At 39.2% G+C, this 20080-nt stretch overlaps 1 protein-coding gene across 2 annotated transcripts in view; it reads left to right on the top strand.

Annotated features, from left to right (window-relative positions):
- The window catches only part of epb41l5 (erythrocyte membrane protein band 4.1 like 5), a 35574-nt gene that overhangs the window by 3483 nt on the left and 12011 nt on the right, over positions 1-20080 (top strand). For both annotated transcript variants that reach the window (XM_020647849.3, XM_020647848.3), the window contains exons 3-16: positions 4321-4425; positions 6218-6260; positions 6394-6472; positions 6807-6851; positions 7159-7211; positions 8964-9084; positions 9321-9408; positions 9571-9659; positions 9783-9852; positions 12575-12744; positions 15105-15211; positions 15522-15540; positions 16433-16478; positions 16811-16923. In XM_020647849.3, coding sequence (XP_020503505.1) covers positions 4321-4425; positions 6218-6260; positions 6394-6472; positions 6807-6851; positions 7159-7211; positions 8964-9084; positions 9321-9408; positions 9571-9659; positions 9783-9852; positions 12575-12744; positions 15105-15211; positions 15522-15540; positions 16433-16478; positions 16811-16923 — 1148 coding nt within the window. The remainder of the gene's footprint in view (positions 1-4320; positions 4426-6217; positions 6261-6393; positions 6473-6806; positions 6852-7158; positions 7212-8963; positions 9085-9320; positions 9409-9570; positions 9660-9782; positions 9853-12574; positions 12745-15104; positions 15212-15521; positions 15541-16432; positions 16479-16810; positions 16924-20080) is intronic.

The raw sequence follows: 20080 nt of genomic DNA, 5'->3' as shown, positions 1-20080 counted from the left end.
AGGAAAATTACAATCACTGCATTTCTATTATTCAGCATGATGTCTCACGAGTGATGTCACACATGTTTTTGGGGGTAGGACCTGGCCAATCATTGACATGTACTCCTTCCTGTCCGCTCAGTGCTGTGTGCAAAGAGAGGCTACACTCATCTTATCTTTCAGTCTTTCTTTTCTAGGAATGTTATCTGCTAGGAGCGTTTCTTTCTATGTTCCATTTCCTCTCTGTTGCTATAAAAACCCCTTTTTCTTTTTGACAGTGATCATTGCTGGAACATCTGAAATTCTGAGGTGTTTCTTTTTAATGCAGGTTTGATTTCCTAATTTAATGTCTGAGTTTATTTATTTTTCTCTTGCGTTAGTGTACTGTCAACTCTCCGATTTGTGCTCTTGTGTGTGGAGGAAGTTTCAGGGGAAACCTCTGCATGCATCTCCTATGACCTTTTTCTTGTGCTTCCCCTCCCCCAGATATCAGTAGCCTCTTTGAACAGTTCTGTCTTATCGTCCGGTTATCTCTACGTGATAGGACAACAATATAGAAAAGCTGCTCTGGAGCTTTGCTCTGTTTGAATGATTGGCCTAAAAGTGTGAAAAAACATCAAGACATCAAGGGAAGATTCCCCCTAACTACACACTGCATGTACAATCTATATGATAAGTTAACATCCCTCTCTTACTTAGTATGTTGTAGTCGTGTCTTTTGCCCTGACATCTGAAAAAAAAAAAAACAGTTCCACTACCTTATTGAAATGAGAACGTACTACTACTTCAACTACTTCAGCTGCTTTTCATTATAAAAGAGTCTGCAAGCTTGCAACCATAGGCCCTGCTTTGTCGAGGCATTAGACATTTTTCTGTTCAACGTTTTGGCTTTTCTGAGTTTGAACGGGGAGAGTCTGCAGAGTGCTGAAAGCATTACGAGAACCAGAGGCACGTTCTTTATATGATGTTCTGTATGTGTTGGCAACAAGACCTTTTTTTTTTTTTTTTTAAGTTTATGCACGTGTTTGTGTGAGTAGTGTATAGTTTCAAGTCACAGCTCTTAATCAGAAATCAATTCAGAAAATGTATAAATACATTTCCCTGTCTGGGGAAATATCAGCTCAAAATGTTGTCTTATTATTTCAGAGATGACTTCTGTGTACCCTCCCTTGGAGCCTTGATGCTTTTGAGTTGTTGTTTTTCTGTCATGTTGGTCAGTCAGAAGAGTTCCTAAATACTCTCCTAGCTTTTTAACATGAGGAACTTTACTTAAATAGAGGAACCATGTGAACAATGGAGGGAGGTATCTTCTCTCGCTCTCTGCATTTTCACCCAGACTTATCTTTTCAGGTAAACAGTCTTTGGGAGAAGTTAAACTTGACATGGCATGGCTTTTTACTGGCAGTGTTTCTTTGGTATTAGTGAATTGTATTTGGTTCAGGGATCTAAAGACTTTGGATTAAAATAAATTACAGCCTTTCAAACAGGTTTTGGTTGTTTTTTTGATTGTTTCAAGTGTTACTGTTTTGGTATATTGCTCCGTTGAGGGTTAACAGACTGCCTGGTGTCAGGAAAGTAGATGGCAATTCAGCTCCCGCTGGCAAAAATGTAGGTGACCCCCTGCTCAGTGTTGCAGTTTGTTTTTCTTTTTAGACGTTTAGGTGGTTGTAAATAGACGGCCTCAATCTAAAACTGAATAGGCCTCGTTCACATGCTTTAATGGTTTTTCCAGCTGTGTTTGTGTTCCTTTGCATTTGAGGCCACCCAAAGTTGTCTCCTAGGGTTACTTCTGTTAGGCAGCATCTATGTCCATACATAATTACACACCACCTTATGATTGCATTCCTTACTTTACATTTATTTACCTTCCACACTTGTCTCTTGTTCTTTCTCGCCCTACTCCCCACCATGCATCCACCCACAACTGTCAACCTCCTCCAACTTCCTGTTTACCTATTCAAGATTTGTAGCCATGAGAAAAAGTGAAGCAAAGTCATGCATTGTTTTTTTTACATAAATAGGTCCTTAAATTGATGGTAGTACATCTCCTCATGAGAAAGTCTTACGCTATTATAAACTAAAAAAATCTTAGTTTAATAAGTGGTGAGAATTTTAACATTTCAAAGATCCCTATTTGATCTAAATTATGTTTTCAACAGAATACGATTCTATGTGTGGTGGCAGCTTCTATTCATGCCGTTGTTTAGTAGTTGTATGAGACTAATAGAGCTATGAATTGTGAAATACAAAAAACTTGCCTCTCTCACACATTTCCAAATTGGGGATCTTGGTGATTAGTAGAACTGTAGCCAGGTGCTAATGATGGATGGACCAAACGAGTAGGGGCAACTTACAAGAAACTTATCGCCACGGCCTGTTTTTATTCTCTGCCGGGAAAAGCCAACAACAACCATTCTCCCCAGGCGTGTCATGATTATGTTTTTGTTCAGCGTGTGCACGGAGAGGTGGGGCTATTTTGAAGATGGGTCTGTTTTTATGGATGTTTGTGAAAGAGGGAGCAAAAGGGGGATGAAGGGGGGGGGGGGGGGGTGGACAAATCAATGTGCTGCTGCATAGATAAAATGTTATTTTACCCATTTTTAAATAGTTTTAAAAAAAAATAGAGGAGTAATGTGTGGAAGTCAGATTTGACATTTTGGCCGGCTTCCTCAAATGAATGAATTTATGGCAAACACTTTGTGCATGCGCTGGGGAGCTTTCGTTGAGGTGAATGTGCAGGAATTTGAAAACAGCAATTTAAATGTTCTTTTATTTAAATTGACCTGTTTCCTTTTTTTGTAATTGTGATCAAAAAGCTTTTTTTTTTCTTTCGGGGGTTGGGGTGACATTGTTTTTGGCTCTGTTGTAACTTGAAAGACAGAGCTGTATGCTCACAGATAGACAGAAAGGCTGCAAACAGACGAACAATACTGAAGGCAGTAAAACAAGGCCCTGGGTGCAGTACTTGAACACACACACACACACACACACACACACACACACAATGAGTCCTTTGTGCTCTCTCTCTCTCCCTCTCTCTCTCTGGGTACTGTAGGGGTGCGGTATGCCTTGTCAACTATGCCAGCTAGCATGGGGCCAGCCCCCCTGAGCAGCCCAGGAGCTCTCTTGGGGTGTGTGTGTGTGTGAGGCAGAGTGTAAGACACACAAGGAAACTGCTAAGTAGCCCATGTCCCTGTGCTTACCTCATCCAATTTTTCACAGTTTCTTTTAGGAACTCTGTGATTTCTTCCTAAATTCTGTGCAAAAAACTTTTAAATAAGGATGTAAAATGCAAAAATAGACTACAATCCGATGGAACTTGTTCTGCAAATGAATAAGTCATAATTTTAAAATTAGATTTTTAGTTAATAACAAATGGGGAGCATTAAGATTCAGTCAAGCTCTCATCAGAATGGGGAGAGACAGGAGAGGACATAATCCAGGCACAGAAAGGAGCAATGTGAACTGATCTTGGATGGCGTCTTTTCCTAACTGAGGGCCAGTTGATCACATGATGTAACCAGCCACCTCACTTCTCTCAGCTTCTCAGCGTCTGGGGCACTTATGCCCCCATTACCATGGAAACCCTGTAGCTGTGCCTCATGGTAGGGTTTAGAAGTCGGATTCCTGTGTTTGTGTGAGTGTGAGTGCTCATGTGAGGGAGAGCTCTCCCAGTCCCAGGCAGAACACAGGCAGTAACTGGTACAGCCTTTTTTTTTAGAGAGGGCAACACCTATTCAAAAAATTGAGTGCATATGTTCAGATTTTCTCTTTGGTGAACTACCGAATTTGGAACCTCTTCAGAGAAGTGAGATGCATATTTTAATGCATTCTCAAATAATGTATTAGTTATAAATATCTGCAATGACTTTGATATTATTACTAAATCTTTTTTAAGCAACAATGTAAAATTCCATAGAGGATGCCAGTATTAACCCTAACCAGTATTTTTTTTCGCTTTTTGATAGCAATGTGTTGTCTTTAATAAATCCTGTTTTTAGACTTTAGATGGCTTCATTCATGATGGGAATAAAGACCCTTTCAAACTTCAGGCTTCTGAACATGTGATGCACCACCATATTTCCCCAACAGGACTGTGAAATATAAACTAAGATGTATAACGCCAGTTTCTTCAGGACACTTTTGATGTATTCACTATCACAAGACGTGCTTTACTTTGTCACTTGTTGTGTGCATCGTGCTGACAGACATTGCAAGACCATCATGACAATCAATATTCTCTCCAGTTTACAGCTTTTTGTTTTCTAAATGATCTTTGGTCAGGCCGTCTGTCACAGAGATAACGCGGCCATTTGTTTGTCTGTGTGTTTACGTGTCCAGAAAAAAGCCAAAGGTGAAGAGCTGTTTGACCAGATAATGTACCATCTGGACATCGTGGAGAAAGACTACTTTGGACTGCGCTTCATGGACTCAGCACAAGTGCCGGTAAGAATGCACTTCACAAAATAGTCCCTTGTATATTAATATATTTTAGACTGTAAACAGTACATTAGTTTGTATTGAATCATTTGGTTTGGTGTGCTGCTTGGTTCAGTTGACCATGTGACCCTTCCAACCTGTGAAACATCAACTCCAGAGAAGCCGGAGAAAGTTTTGGAATGCCCCTGCTATTACAGTTATTTATCAGCTATAATATTGAAGTCAGCTAAGCACAGACTCCTGGACTAGCAGAGATCTTTTAGTTTTTTTTTCTTCTCCAATGTCAAACAGAAATGAGAATCAAGAGCTAGAGGGCCTTCCTGTGACATTAGAACCCCTGTGTGGAAGCTAGGGCTGCACAATTCATCACAATTTCATTTCTATCAGCATGTAAGCATTCATTATAATACATGACAAAAGTCTAAATTTATTACAATAATAAGAAAAGTTATTATATATAAACCACCAAAGCTTTCCCACTCAGTGTTCTGTGTACATTTCCCATTTGGTGAAGGCTTGTGTGTAAAGTGCATGCTTTTACACCATTGGTTTAAAGATCGAGCTAGCTATCTGCTATCCTCATTAATTGGTGCCAGTTCAGTGGTGGAAAAAAACAACTATTTTTGGATTTATTTTGGATTCAGGAGGGACAAATTGCAAACACAGGTATTGTGAAGAACAGCAGATACATCAAATAAAACAATGTTTCATAGCTAACATGCACACTTATCACACTTTATCTCATCATTATAATATTGATAAATGTTATTGCACATTGCATATCTTTCCTCATATCTTGCGGGCCTAATGGGAGCATTTCATTTTCCTGTTTAGTTTTCCTGAACTGTGTGACCTCACAAATACAAAGCATGTCACATTAGCACCAATAATTGTTAATTCTGTTCTGTACTGAACTGATGGGAATGCTGTTCATGTCGTCAGTGCTGTTTAGATTTACACCATTTCGAGCAGTCTTCACAGCTGCTTGTTCACCTCCTGAATTCAGATTTGACCACCAATCACAGTTCAACCGTTTTGAAGGAGAGCTTGAGGCAGGCACTTTGCCTCCCAGTGAATGGGCTAAAGGGATTGGTTATGGGACTCCTGTCAGCTCTGAGAGTCAGCCTGTGCTCTGAGACAAACTGTTTTAAGTAGTTGGTCTGCCAGTGACCCTGTCCCTTCAGCCTGATACTTTGTGAAGGCCATGGACGGAGGGAGAGCTGGTGGGAGGAAAGATGTTACTGATGGGAGGGACACAGTGGAGAGGGGGGGGGGGAGGTAGAGAGTCAAAAGAGTGGGAGTGGGAGCTGAAGTAAAGAGAGAGCGAGGGAGAGAGAGGCCTGCAATAAAGGAATGTGGGGGAGAGGAGACTAGAGAGTGCTGCGAGTTCTTCTGTTATCTCTCTCTGTTTCTCTTTAACTCTCTTACTTACACAAGCACCGCCACCGCCGCCTCTCCTTGACATTTTTCATGCCTCATAGAGCCTGAACTTCCAAGAAGAGTCACAGCATAGAGCAGAACAGTGACTTCACTGTTTGTATGTCTCTTCTCAAGACCCTCTCAATGTGTATATACCTGAATGTTTACCTAGTTTTTATTCATATTTTCAGTGGCACATATCAATATTTAATGTTCAATAAAGGAAGTTATCATTAAGAATATTTTTTACAAGATCAAATGTTTTAGGTAGCATTGGCTTTTGTTTTGACATTTTTCTTAATCCAACCTCTGTATCTACTGCTGAAGCTGCTTTGTTCTTTCATATTATCATGCTTTTATATTATCTTTGTCGTTTCAGCACTGGCTTGATGTGACAAAGAGTATCAAAAAGCAAGTGAAAAGTAAGTATACAGAGACCCCCCCCCCACACACACACACACACACACACACACACAATTTTACTTGGTGTTTCGGTTATTGTAAAATATGATTGCTACAGTAAGTTTGATAATAACGATTTCCCCCTTTCTTCAGTCGGCCCACCATACTGCCTTCACATGAGAGTTAAGTTTTACTCCTCCGAACCAAACAACCTGCATGAGGAGCTCACTAGGTGAGGAAAGACACACTTATTACAACTTTGTCTTATGAAATTCATTGAGGTAAGCAAAACTAAAAAGCTGCTTTCAGTGTTAATGTTTTCTTGCCTGATTTCCTGAGCCCAACAATTCTGATTTTAACTTTATCTCACTCAAATAAATCAGTATCTAAAAAAACAAAGCAGATTTATTTTTTGTATTTTCCCTTTTAGAAAAGATACGTTGATGTTCCTGCTGGTGTGTCCTAAATGTTGTGTTCCACATTGTTAAATTGTGACAAAAGCAACAAAGTGACATCTCCTAACCTATCTGATCCTGTGATTTTCTTTTTTTTTTTTTTTTTTTCAGATACCTGTTTGTGTTACAATTAAAGCAAGACATCCTCAGTGGCAAGTAAGTAATTTCCTGCTCCTACTAGCTGTCATCCACCTTAATGACACTTAAACAAGACAAAGTATGGTATTGCTTTCTTTTTCACATATAAATCTATGTGGTTTATTCGTTAGCATTGCAGTGCTACTGTTGGAGATTAACAGATTTACCAGTACATGTTTTTAAACAAAATGAACACAAAGGGACTTTTATTTATTTTCATTATTTCATTATATCAGAGGGCCTCCATGAATGTCATAAGGCCTACGACCGTATCAGAGCTTTCTTTTTCTTCTATGTCTGAGTCTTAAATCGTCTGCATTTTCAGGCTAGAGTGTCCATTTGAAACAGCGGTGGAGTTGGCTTCCTTTTCCCTTCAAGGTAAGAGCCCAGCAGACTCTCTCCAACTCTGGCCAGTATGAAAGCTGTTACATGGAGGATCTTTGCAGGGTTGAGATTTATTTTGTGTTAGCAATTAAGATCCTCAAAAGGCCTAATTAGCAAAACTATAGCATTTGTTTATAGCAGTTGGTCCAGTGTGAATCAGACTGTTATGTTTCTTAGTTGGAGCATGGTGTACTCGTATTACAGGAAGTGTAGTGGTTTTCAGTCAGCAGTGATGTAGTTAATGCTCTGAGAGCTGGATGTATACTACTCACCTTTACATTTGATTTAGCTTTGGCTTTCAAATGTCCTTGTTTTATTGTACAATATTAGCAGGTCAGATTCCTCTCTGGATGAAACATTTGGTGAATAAAGTGAGTCTGATGCTGACCAGACGGAGCCATGTACTCACAAGACCAGCTGCAGCTGCAAGATGGGACGCTTGTGTCCCTGCACCACCAAGTCTCCCTTGATCCTTTCAAAGCAGTCACGGCTGTCTCTGTGATTTAACGTCTTGGTGATGCTCCCAGCAACATTGCTATGGGCACAAGGGGACATAAACCCGTCCACTACCATAAGACTGATGAACAAGGAGTGCTGTCGTTTTAAGTAATGGCACAAAGAGTGAGATTTCAGACACTTGTGGCTGAGATGTGATTTGTCCGTTTTTGCAGGAAGACTATTGCAGGAGACTATTTGGACCTGTGCCGTTGCTCTTCTGCATTTTAAACTGCACTTGCCTACAGTTTTCCAAAGTTGCAATTGCAGCATTAACCTCAAAGAGCAATGTTAAAGCTACTGCTTCAGAGAAGCAAATACTGAGTCATTAAAATGTTTTTGGAATGGGATTGCATGCAAAAACCCATGAATGAATACACACACACACACACACACACACACACACACACACACACACACACACACACACACACACACACACACACACACACACACACACACACACATAGTCACTGTGGGGTAAATGCCAGCTCATTAGTGCTCCATCCTCTTCGGAGGCCCCCTAATCCAGCACCCTTTCTGTCTTCTCTCTTTCCTTCAGTTGAGCTCTCTGTCCTGGTTTTCCTTTTTTTTTTTGGAGTTATGTTGGTCCACTGACATTTACTGGGCTATGGATAGGATAAGCTTATCTTTTCTCTCCTCTGTATCCTGAGGCTTTACTCACAGCTGGACTCTCTAAACAGTGAAGGCCTAGTTTTTACCCAAACATTGAAAAATAAAATCAGAACCAAGGCTTTTTGTCTGCTATTTCTGTAACTACAGTATTACAATTTTTTTTTAAATGTAAAATCTTTTTACAACACACTAATCTCATTCTTATCTAGCGACTATTTATTCACTAATTAAATGCCCTTTTACCATAGTGTTGTTTTAGAAGTCTGATTATTTTAGCTGATAAAATCGATGCCCCCTTGTCAAGAGGGGGATCAGATACCCATCAGTCTATGCTACATGTTTTCTGTGCTGTCACATTGAAGAAGGGTTTGTTTGTTCATTTAGTTCTGGGGGATCAAGTACCCCCCACGGTATGAGGCACTCCTCCTGGGGTCTTTTTCCAGCGGTTGAAAGTAAAGGTTTAAGTGAACAATTTAGTAATATTTCAGAATGTTGTTTTTCCTCTTTAAAGTCCAGTGTACCTGTACAGCCTCATACATTCCTCAAAAACAGCCCTTTGAATGATCTAGCTCGTGAACTTCGTCTCTCACACTTTGTGCGTCTGTGTCTTTCCAGCTGAACTTGGTGATTGTGATCCATTGGACCACAATCTGGACCTGATTTCAGAATTTCGCTTCATCCCCAACCAGACAGAAGATGTAGAGCTGGCCATATACAACGCGTGGAAGGAATGCAGGTAAGCATTTTTACCATAACTAAACTGATTTAAGTAGGGGCCTGTAAGCTTAACTGAATGTCAGTGGGGATCAGTGCTTGGCTCTGTAGTCACTATGCCACATGGTATTAACACAGTTTTTTATTTTGTTTCTCTTTTTTCATCCTTTCAGCTTTAAGCTGCATTTTGAGTTTTTGATCATTCAAAAGTATCTCTGTTTAATTGTTTCTCCTCCCTTTGCATCGTTTTTCTTTCAGAGGTCAGACGCCAGCCCAAGCTGAAATCAACTACCTGAATAAAGCCAAGTGGTTAGAAATGTACGGTGTGGACATGCATATGGTGAAGGTACCTGACACCTCCTCTTTGTTCCTGGCATGATCTGTCTACCCTGAATTAAAACAGGGGTTTGGTAGAATCTACATACGACCTAAATATGTGAAAAAGTTGTAATGTTTTTTGGTTTTGTCTTTTTTCCCCTGTTTTGTTTCTCCTACATTTTTCCTGCAGGCAAGAGACGGTAATGAATATAGTCTGGGTTTGACACCAACGGGAGTTCTGGTGTTCGAAGGAGAAACCAAGATCGGCCTCTTTTTCTGGTATGTTCCACAAATCCAAACAAACTAAAATATTTTCATCAATGCATTATAGAAAACATTTGAGAATACATGATTCTCTTATTATCTTCAACCATGCATGTTTATTTGTTTCTATTGTTCTAGGCCCAAGATCACTTGTCTGGATTTTAAGAAGAGCAAACTGACACTTGTGGTGGTAGAAGATGATGATCAGGTGAACATGAACACACGCCTTTCATACAATGAAATGTTAAACATGTAAGGAGTTTTCAATTCACAACACGAACCTGACTGCTTCATTCACAGTATTTAACAAGGCAGTCTTAACGTTCCCAGCATACAGCTCCTCATGGTAATAAGGAATAAACTGTACCTGCTATGCTTGATTCCAGTTGCAAGCAAACCATAAAAAATGATAACCGCACTTAAGTTTATTACTAATTCATCAGAGATAATCATGGATGGTATCATTAGCCATCTGATACTCTCACCAAACTATGAGGTGCTCCCTCAGGCATTCACAGGAACAAAAATAATCACTCACCAGCCTCAGTAAAGTTTGTAGCTCGGTGAAGAGTTGCAGATGCATTCAGGAAACAACAGATTCCCTAAGGTGACACAGTTCTCCCCATATCTTTGACCTCTAGTATCCATCTGTATGCTTGGTATGTTCCAGTTACACACACACCTGTGTCCAATTATTACAAACTGTGCCTAAAAACACAACTTTTGTTTGTTGACTATTCAGTCATTTTTCATGCTTGTCATTCACAACCAATTGAGTCATGCACCTAAAAAAATAAACGCTTAATAATGGTAGTATTTCAACTTCTTTCCTTTCTGAAGTGCAAAATATTTTATTCTTAAAAACTACAAATTCTGCATTTATCCTCTGTCAAAAAAAGAATAAGACACAAAACTTGAAGGTTTAAAGTTTAGTTTAAACTTAGGTTTATTTTTTACATTATATTTTGACCAGGAATGGAAACAATATGTTTCTCAATATGTTTGGTCTATCAAGACCACTGCCTTTTTAGAAAAAAAAAACTTTTTCTCATTGAGACAGTCATATCATTCTCAAGAGAGACCAGCTCAGACTAAGGAAGGACATTTTTTTAAATTGCCCTAAAGATTTAAAAAAAAAACAAAAAAAAAAAAAACACAATATTTGTTTCTTCTAAAAAGCTTTGTTTGAAGTGCTTGAGCCCTAGAAAAGGTTGGTTCAACATCGAAATCAAATCAGACTTACAGTAGTATTGTATTACCCAGAGGCTAGAGTATATGAGAGAGAAGGAGTCTGTTTATGTCCATCCTGGAGGTCTGTGAGTGAGGTTAATAAAGAAGCCTTCCCCCTCTGGTATTTCTGGTATGCACTGTTCTCCTACACACACACACACACACTCACACAGCTCTGTCATCTATGTCCAAAACAGTAATATACCTTATGACGGTCTGGTCACCCAAAAATGAGCTGTATACACTTGAACTTCTAATTATCATTCAAGATGCTTGTTTGTCAAACACACACTCACAGCTGGAGCATCAGAGTTTGAACTATTAGAGAGAGGGCTGATTGTTAATTCATTACATCGAGTTCATGGGTTCATTGCATCAAGAAATACTGCAAATAGTTTGAGAAAAACATGTGTGCCATAGGAAATGAAAGAGTCATGTTAAAGAAACAGGACCAGGTGGCTACTTGAAGTCTTGCTTTAAGAATGCTCTGTTTGTCTCTGAGCATGTGTGCCTTTTTTATTCTGTTCATGTACAAGGATCAAGTCTTTGCAATTTTTTAATGAGGCCTTAAAGGGCAAATAACTTAGACTGATACAAAGGCAAAAGACAGATTGTACATTACAGAGTACAGAGTTATGCAAACATATCTTTTACTCTAAAAGAATTAACCAGCATTCTGACCTAGATGTTTCCTTGCCTATTGTTGAGATTTTAAAGGGCTTTCCAAGATATTATTGCTTTTCTGTATGTATCACAGCTGAAGACAAATGTACTTGTTATCTGAAAGAATCATAAGACTCCTGTGATTCTAAATGTCAACCTGTCATCAGGTGTTTGTATTTAGAGGTTTCCTAGCTGGTTCACAACATCATTAGAAGACGGATTGGAGGCATTTTGTTTTCACTTAAAGTACATTTGAGGGCTTATTGAACATAAGAAGCAAGTTTACCTAAAGCAAAGAGGGAAATAAAAGAACTGCAAAAGAATGTGACTGTGACAATGCTGCAGATCAAGTTCAGTACGTGGCTTTAGTATTAGACAGACTTTCATCTAATGTCTTAACGAGAAATCAGATTAATGAGGCTACATTTGCACACTGCAGTACAGCCAATCATTCTTCACATATTTGACCCCTTTCACGACGAGCATGAGCTAGCACATGAGCTTTGTTTGACTTCTCTCTCCCTCAAGTATTAAATGTTACAGGTGGATAAAAAAAATCGATTGATGTAAAAATCGAGATTCTTCTCTTCTAAGATTTATAATTGATTCATAACTTTTTTATTTTTTTTTGGGGGGGGGATAATCAGTCACTCCCTGCTAAGTGCTAGCTCTTTAACTCAGTAGAATGCCAAATAGAGCAACAAGAAATTCAGCCAGTCTCACAGATGACTGGAGTAGATCCTGAAGTATTAATTCATAAATAGTCTTTGAATCCATGGATCAATGAATCCAGAATTTTGACCCCAAGAATCTAAATCGATTCGAATTGTGAGACACCCAAAGATTCCCAGCCCTATTAAAGGTATTCCAGTAAAACTGTGGTGTGTGAAGCTTGCTACAAAACTTTGCCCTGGTGACAGAGCCTGTTACGAGATGTTCCGTATGCACATTACATGTCTTGTATGTTTGTCTCTTGAGTGAGAACTTATCGTCCTCCTCTGTATCATTTAAATCTAACTTACACTAATCCTCCCCAGGGCAAGGAACAGGAGCACACCTTTGTGTTCAGGATGGATCACCCTAAGGCCTGTAAGCACCTGTGGAAGTGTGCTGTTGAACACCATGCTTTCTTTAGACTGAGAGGGCCGGTACAGAAAAACTCTGCGCGCTCTGGATTCATTCGCATGGGATCACGCTTCAGATACAGGTAATACAGACGGATACACTGTCAGAACGAAGGGAATATGAATGTCTTTTGGAGGCTGGGTGGATTGATATACAAGGGTTGCAATTTCCTTTTGTACAAAATTCACTGGGCTTAAAGTTCTCTAGCAATTTTTTATTCTCAAAATGAACTTGTAATGCCCATGGCAACAATAAACAGAACAGATTTGTTGGATGGATTTTACATAATAATGTTAAGCCTAGCTTTTTTGCGCTTCACATTATTAAAGTGCTGTACAAGTGGGAGTGAACAGTATTAACCACAGCATTGATATTTCATGTTTTTTTTGTTAAGTTACATTAAATGCATTATGGAAAGGGCCTCTCCATGTGGAGTTTGCATGTTCTCCCCGTGTACTCCGGCTTCCTCCCACAGTCCAAAGACTTTGGCCTTTTCCGAATTGTCATAGTTCAGTATGCAGTACGTACTATTCAGTATGGAGTTTCAGTATACTGAACTTTCGTGGTCATTCAGTATGCATTTTTTGGGTCTACCTCAGTAGACTGAACATTTCAGTATGGATACTAACTTCTGGGTTTTATGCAGTATGGATCAGATGCATCCTTTCAGAAAATGAATTGTATTTTACCACCCACAATGCTGTGCGAAATTAAGCGTAAATCGTCACTTCACGTGCGCCTCCAAATCAAAACAAACAAAGCATTGATAATCTTAATTTAATCTTAATTTAAAATCCCGAGTGAAATCGCCACTTTTAGTTAACAACAAAAGATTTAACAAATGTATACATTATTATAAAACCTTTTCCCCCTCTATTTAAATAATGATTTCACTATTTAAATGTGTCTTTATTGGTTTATTTTATATTCTGTATATTACTGTCTTTCAGTTGTACTTTCCTTTATATACTGTATGTTACTTGGTTATTTAATCTGTCTTTTACTTGATTCACAATGTGATATTGCTGACTGTATTTGCGCATTACTCTTCTTGAATAAAGCTAAACAAAAAAAACGGGTGGATGCGGCCGGTTCGGGTAACGTAAATGACGCCACTTCCATACTGAATGAATCAGACGAAGTAAGAACAAATATCTGCCTACTGTGTGCATACTGAATAGTAGGTACTAAACAGTATACAGCACGGATAGTAGGTACTGTCTACTGTCTACTGATAGATTGAGTAGGTACTTGGCAATTCAGATGCACCCTTTCTGGTTAGGTTCACTGGTGACTCTAAATTGTCTGTAGGTGTGAATGTGAGTGTGGCTGGTTGTCAGCCCTGTGATTGACTGGAGAACAGTCCAGGGTGTACCCCGCCTCTCGTCCAATAAAAGCTGGGACCAGTTCCACACCCCTCCCCCTCGATCCCGAAAAACCGTAAAGATAATGGGTGGATGGAAAATACACTGGATGAATTTGGTGTTTATGTCCCGGTACCTACTATCATCAAAACATATTTTCAAGGCAAAGACATTTTTTAAGTAAGAAAAAATGAATAAAACTTTAAATGTGGAAATAGATGATCGTCAAAGTGATCTGGTTCTTAATTGCAACTCCACAAATCTTCACTGTTGCCAACGACTATTCGGTTAGAAAATGCATTTCATTAAGAGCAAACTGCAGCAAAAAAATCATGTGCTGTCAGAATGATTGACAAGTTAGTTGTGGGCCTCATATCCAAAACACTATTGACTCCTAACAGAACGAGCGATGCAGGTGAAATTGGTGTGGTTTGTTTGTTTCTTTATTTGGATCCCCATTAGCTTCAGCATAGCGAGAAGCTATTCTTCCTGGGGTCCACGGTGTACATTGTGACAATACGTTTTAAACTACAGTTGGTGAAGACTGTGTGGGATGGGAATCTACTGATAGGTTAACTGGCACACATTTAGAGCGCGTCATGTTTGTTTCTGTACCGTGTGTGATTGAATATCACAGAGATAATCCTAGCTTTGCACAAAGTATCATTCTCTAAACAAACATAAAACCCCACGTGTGTACACACTGATACTTGCAGTGGTACAAGACAGGCACTCAGTGTCCACATACCACAGTAGCCAGCTAGATCCCTTCTATGTGTGTTTAAACATTACCCAGTTGGATAAGCATTGACTGTAATGTTGGTCTAACACAGAGGTTACAGGGTTTGTTATTAATAGAAGGTTATCGCTTGGATGGGTCCAGAGTTCAGCAGGGGTCATCACTATGCCTTCTAATTTTTTAGTCAATCACATTTATCCAAGAATCATCGAGCAGTTTTGTGTTTAACTGTTTGGCCTGCAATTATCAAGGTTTCTGTTTTATAGAGAATACGACAAAAAAAGTCCTTTTAAAGAATGAAACATTTGTTTTTGTTTTTGTTTGTATTTGTGTGACCAGTGGGAAGACAGAATATCAGACAACTAAGGCCAATAAAGCAAGGAGGTCAGCCTCGTTTGAGAGGCGGCCAAGTCGACGTTACTCCAGAAGAACCATGCACGGCAGAGGTGACGACAACATTCGCACAGTCTCACACCTGTAAACACATGTGAATATACTGCCTGACCAAACAAGACATTCAGGATTAATACTCTGTATACACCAAAATATAGTGAAAAATGTACAAATGCAAACAATCTAAAGCCCTATGTACGTTTAGTACAAACACCATCACACATTACTTTTTGTACAGAGTCAGAAAATACAAAATAAGCACATTATTGCACACATACACACACACACACACACTCTTACCGTAACTCATCAAAGAATCTCTCTGAACCAAATACTTAATGTCTGTTCTTTGTGTTTTTACAGGGACATTCAATCCCCATGAGTGAGTACACTGATATCAAACCAATGTGATTGTGCCATTGTCTGATTAAATTACTTGTTCTATCCTCTCCTTGTTGCACATCTTTAATTTTAGACTGATCACATCACCAAACCGAGATGAGATTTTTCTATTCATTTTAGCTCTGTCTGGTCATTGTCTTGTTGTCTGATCTGTGACAGACATCAACAATGCACGGCTGGAATTGAAAACAGCTTTATTACATTTCACCTGAATGTGTCTACTGTTATGAAATACTATTGCTTAAAGTGTTGTGACTCACTCACTCTGTCTCTTGATTCATTCAGTTGCACCATAAGCCCACGCTGTAATCTTGTTACAGAGGTAGCCCTTTGTTAAAGGGATATGTGTGTGGGCTAAAGACTGATATCAGTGGTAGTTTATGCCTCCACCGGACCTGTTGACTAAAAGCATTCTGATGTTAAATACTCCCATGACTTTTCATCACATTTGATCAGACAGACCTTCACTGTGAGGATGCAACCAAATATGTGCATCTTTTAAATCTGTGTCAAAAGGATGCTGCATTAACATGTTTGACAAGAACTGGGCTCTTAATAACCTGATTTACTGGAAATGAATACAAAAGTATTCTCACAATTGTTGCCAAATTGAACTTCTGTATTGGCGCAATATTCAGCTCATGTGTGGGCTGACACAAACTATAAAGTCACCCATGTTGGCCTGCACCTTTCAGCTTTGTGCTCTGTGGAAATCATTGAGAGAGGCTGTAAGAGTTCCTGATAATTACTTTTAAGTGTTCAGACATACCCCACTTAAAACTAGTTCAGTAATTACAGCATGAATACATGTGTAGTATTAGAACATGACATTTGTTGCTTGGTTAAAATCTTAATTGCTTTTCTCTGCTCAGGGCTCATTCCTCCGGCAATGGAGTCAGCTCCAGTAAAGACAACAAGGTGAGGAGAAAAGATTACTGTGTGTGTTTCAATGCTCCCTGCTTTGTGGAGGAGAATTAAATTTGGCAGTGCAGCAAACATAGACATATTTTAAACTCAGAAATCAAACCCAAAACCACCACAGAAAGATCAGAGTACATGCAACTTGCAAGATTTAAAATGCCGGTGATGCTAGATGATTTCATACTGAAAATATCGGTTCTGTATGGATATCATGAATAGAAGATATCTATGAAAAAGCTGTTTTACAAAGAAATGTTTAATGCATTTTTAGACTAAGTGTCTGTATATCCCTACCTTCTGATGCATTGTTCTCGTTTTCTTTCTTTTAGTTCACTAGAGGCGCCTGGTCTGCCGTGCCTGTGGTCAGCCCTGTGGCAGCTTCTGCTTGTGTACCGATGGAAATCGAGGCTCTACCCCGGAGTCCTGGAGGAGAAAAGAGGAGGTTGGTACCTGAAAAGTTGAACTTTCCTTCTGGTTTAGAGTCAGGGCTTTTGAACATCTTTTTTTTTTTCTTTCATTTTTTTATCTAAAGATTTTATGAACCCACATTACATCCAGTATTTGATGAAATGTGGTTCTGCCCTTTGAAACCCCAGAGGAGGATTTTAACTTTAGAAAATTGATGGATATATCTTTTTTTATCAAAAGGCCAATTAATGCTTTGTACTGTATGCCAGCATAAGCTTACAACATCTAAGTGCTTACTTACTTCCCTGAAACTGCATTGTTTCAGGGAACGTTTGAGCAGCCCACTGATCCTTGCTGAAAGAAATGGGTAGATAGCTTGGTGTGTTTTTTTTACGGTCTAATGCCATGAGAGTGGCTTAACACGGCTTATCCACTCACCATGTCTTGCTGTGACCAAGGAAGGCAGAGAAGAAAGAGAGAGGAAGGCAGAGTTAGTTTACTCGGGTGCAGTTTTCTATTTGTGTCCGTGTGACCTTTCAATGCTTATTGGCTGTCATATTCTGTTATTGTCATGTTCTTAAACTGTTTTAAAGTGTGCATGAAGCACAGCGTATGAACAGTGTGTTAGTCAGGGGCTCTCACAAACACTTTTAGACACTTTAAGGAGCAAAATGCCCAGAGTGCAGTGTTATAATATTGAACATAGAGGTCTGATCAAAATAATGAAAGTTTGATAAAAAGCAGACAAAACTTGTAGTGGTTAGCCATTAAAAATAAAATAAAAATAGGCAGGTGGTGAAGAGATGATGAGGTACACATACTCTGTCATGATGATTACTATACCCTTTTGTTGTTTTATGAAGTTTTCTATACTCATGTCACAGCGCATGTGTCCCCTGTTACAGTGTTATATTTACCATTATTACCTCAGCATTGCTGCCTCTGAGAACTTTGTGTAAATGTGCAATATATGACAGGTATTTTTTTGTCTGGGGTAAATCTGTTGTTTGTGTGCTGCAGATGAATATATATATACACATTCCCATCACATATAAACCCATGTTCCCCTGTGTGTTCCAGTATAAACATGTACTGAGGGCAAATTGGCCTTGGCTGGAAGCAGGCCAGGTAGGTACGATCAAATGCTGAACCTCGCCATCACTCCGGCCTAACAAATCAGTTGCTATTGCAGTGGCGAGCTCTTAATTATGGCTTTGGAAATGGGTTTTCATGCAATGACATTGTGATTTGTTGTCTGTCCACTTTCGATCAGCATGAAACTTTAACCTAATCGGTGCAGGATGTTGATGTGATCTTTGGGATGCTCTGCAGGGATCTTGTGTTTGGCTTCATGAATCAGTGATGGGTTTTGATTTTGGCTTTGGCTCTGTCCTGTTCAAAACTTTGCTCAGCTCTGTTGTGTAGGTGTCTTTTGTTTTCAGTCATCTTATGGGTTGCTGTGCATCCTGTGAGTCACCTGCTACTCTGCTGCAAACCCTCATTTATCCTCTCTAAGCTGTAAAATGTTCTCGCAAATTAAAAGAATGATACTTGAGGACGAGTTGAAGTTAAGTTGCCACTCGGCTCAAAGAAAATTTTCGATGTCAAGTTGTGAGACACTTTATTTGGTCCCGATTGGGAAGTAGGACCTCTTCTATCCTGAGCAGACTTTTCTGACTTCAGGGGAGGAAAAAAAAGCTCATTCAGATTTACAGCTTAGGGTGATCCTGAGAACATTTCTGGTCAGTAGTTGTAAGAGGATTGCTTGTCATTTCTGTAGAGCAGCAGCCATTTTCTTCTTCATTTACTAACCTAAAAAAAACAATAACAGGTGTACAGATGTGGCGTTGCAGAAGTGGTGACTGATCATACTGATGATGCTGTATCCTACTCTCTGAGACTTTGTAATAGTAAATACTTTTAGAACTTAACCTTCTCACACATTTCTTTTTTCCTGTGCAGCAAGGTCTCTCTTGATTTGAACTCCACAGTAGTTTCATTTTTAAGTGTGTTTAAATTTTAAGTTTACCCACAGATGGCTGCAAACAAAACACAAGCCTACATTACTAAGCAGTTATGTTCGTCAGAGTTCTGTGGAGTCTTATCCCCTCTCTTATCAACTCATTTCATGCAAAAAAAACAAAAAAACTGCTTCACCATCACAGATAGAAAAATACCTTGTGCTGATAAAATACACAAGAACTTTCAGTACTTCTGACATGACCTCTCAGTTTATTTTTTTGCTGTTATCCCATGGCAACAGTTTACAGCTCAAAGAGCATATTAAAAGAGGGCGCTTTAAAAGAGACATTGCTGTATCTCTAATACATCACACTAATCCATGGTGCTCTTCCCTTCTTACGCCATGCTTTTCTCCCCTTTGCTTTTAGAAACATTGCATGGAGCGGCGAAACCACAAGCTCTTAACCCCTCGGTTGTTTCGTTGATAACATGAGTCTCCTATCTCTACTATCTTTAATGTTATTCCCCAACTACACCTGCATCAGAATAAATACAGCATATGTTAAGTCTATTAAACATACACGTAAAGTTACGAGATAATAACTTAATGATAACAACATAACCATAATGACTGTTTTGTGTGACAAAGAGTTTAACCTGAACCTGGACAAACAACGAAAGCTGTCATATTACTTAAGCCCCGTTTCCACCAAGCAGTTCAGTTCGGTTTGTCACGGTACGGCACGCATTTTGTGGCGTTTCCACTATCACGAGTCATCATCAAGTTAGCCGCTGTTACTCTGCCAATTGGACAACGATACACTCCCTTATATCCCTCATACTCTCAGAGGAGTTGTCACTGTGATTTAAAGCGTGTGACTCTGAGCCTTTATGACTGAATGTATAAACACAGATTACATGCTAGCCATCAGACCTCAGATGTTAGAGGTGCTAAGCCAGGTCACTGACGCTCCAGAGAGGTTCAGTCTACTTCACTTCACTCAAGTGCTCATGCCACAGCACTTGTCAAAGTACTCTTGAATAAGCACTTGTGTACAGTGCTGCAGAGGCAATGTACTTGTATACTTTTGTCTATTTAGTTTCCTGACACTGCTGCTATCATGACATGAACATCCAGTTTATAAAAAGTTGTTACGCAACTCACATTACATTTAAATGACTTTAAACAGCGTTATTTTGCGTGGCAAGATTTAGTTTCAAGTGAATAC

The sequence above is a fragment of the Labrus bergylta genome, chromosome 13 (genome assembly GCF_963930695.1).
Source record: "Labrus bergylta chromosome 13, fLabBer1.1, whole genome shotgun sequence".
In the NCBI taxonomy this organism is placed as follows: Eukaryota; Metazoa; Chordata; class Actinopteri; order Labriformes; family Labridae; genus Labrus; species Labrus bergylta.
Note: the sequence above shows the minus strand (reverse complement) of the source record. Positions and strands in the feature narration are given on the sequence as shown.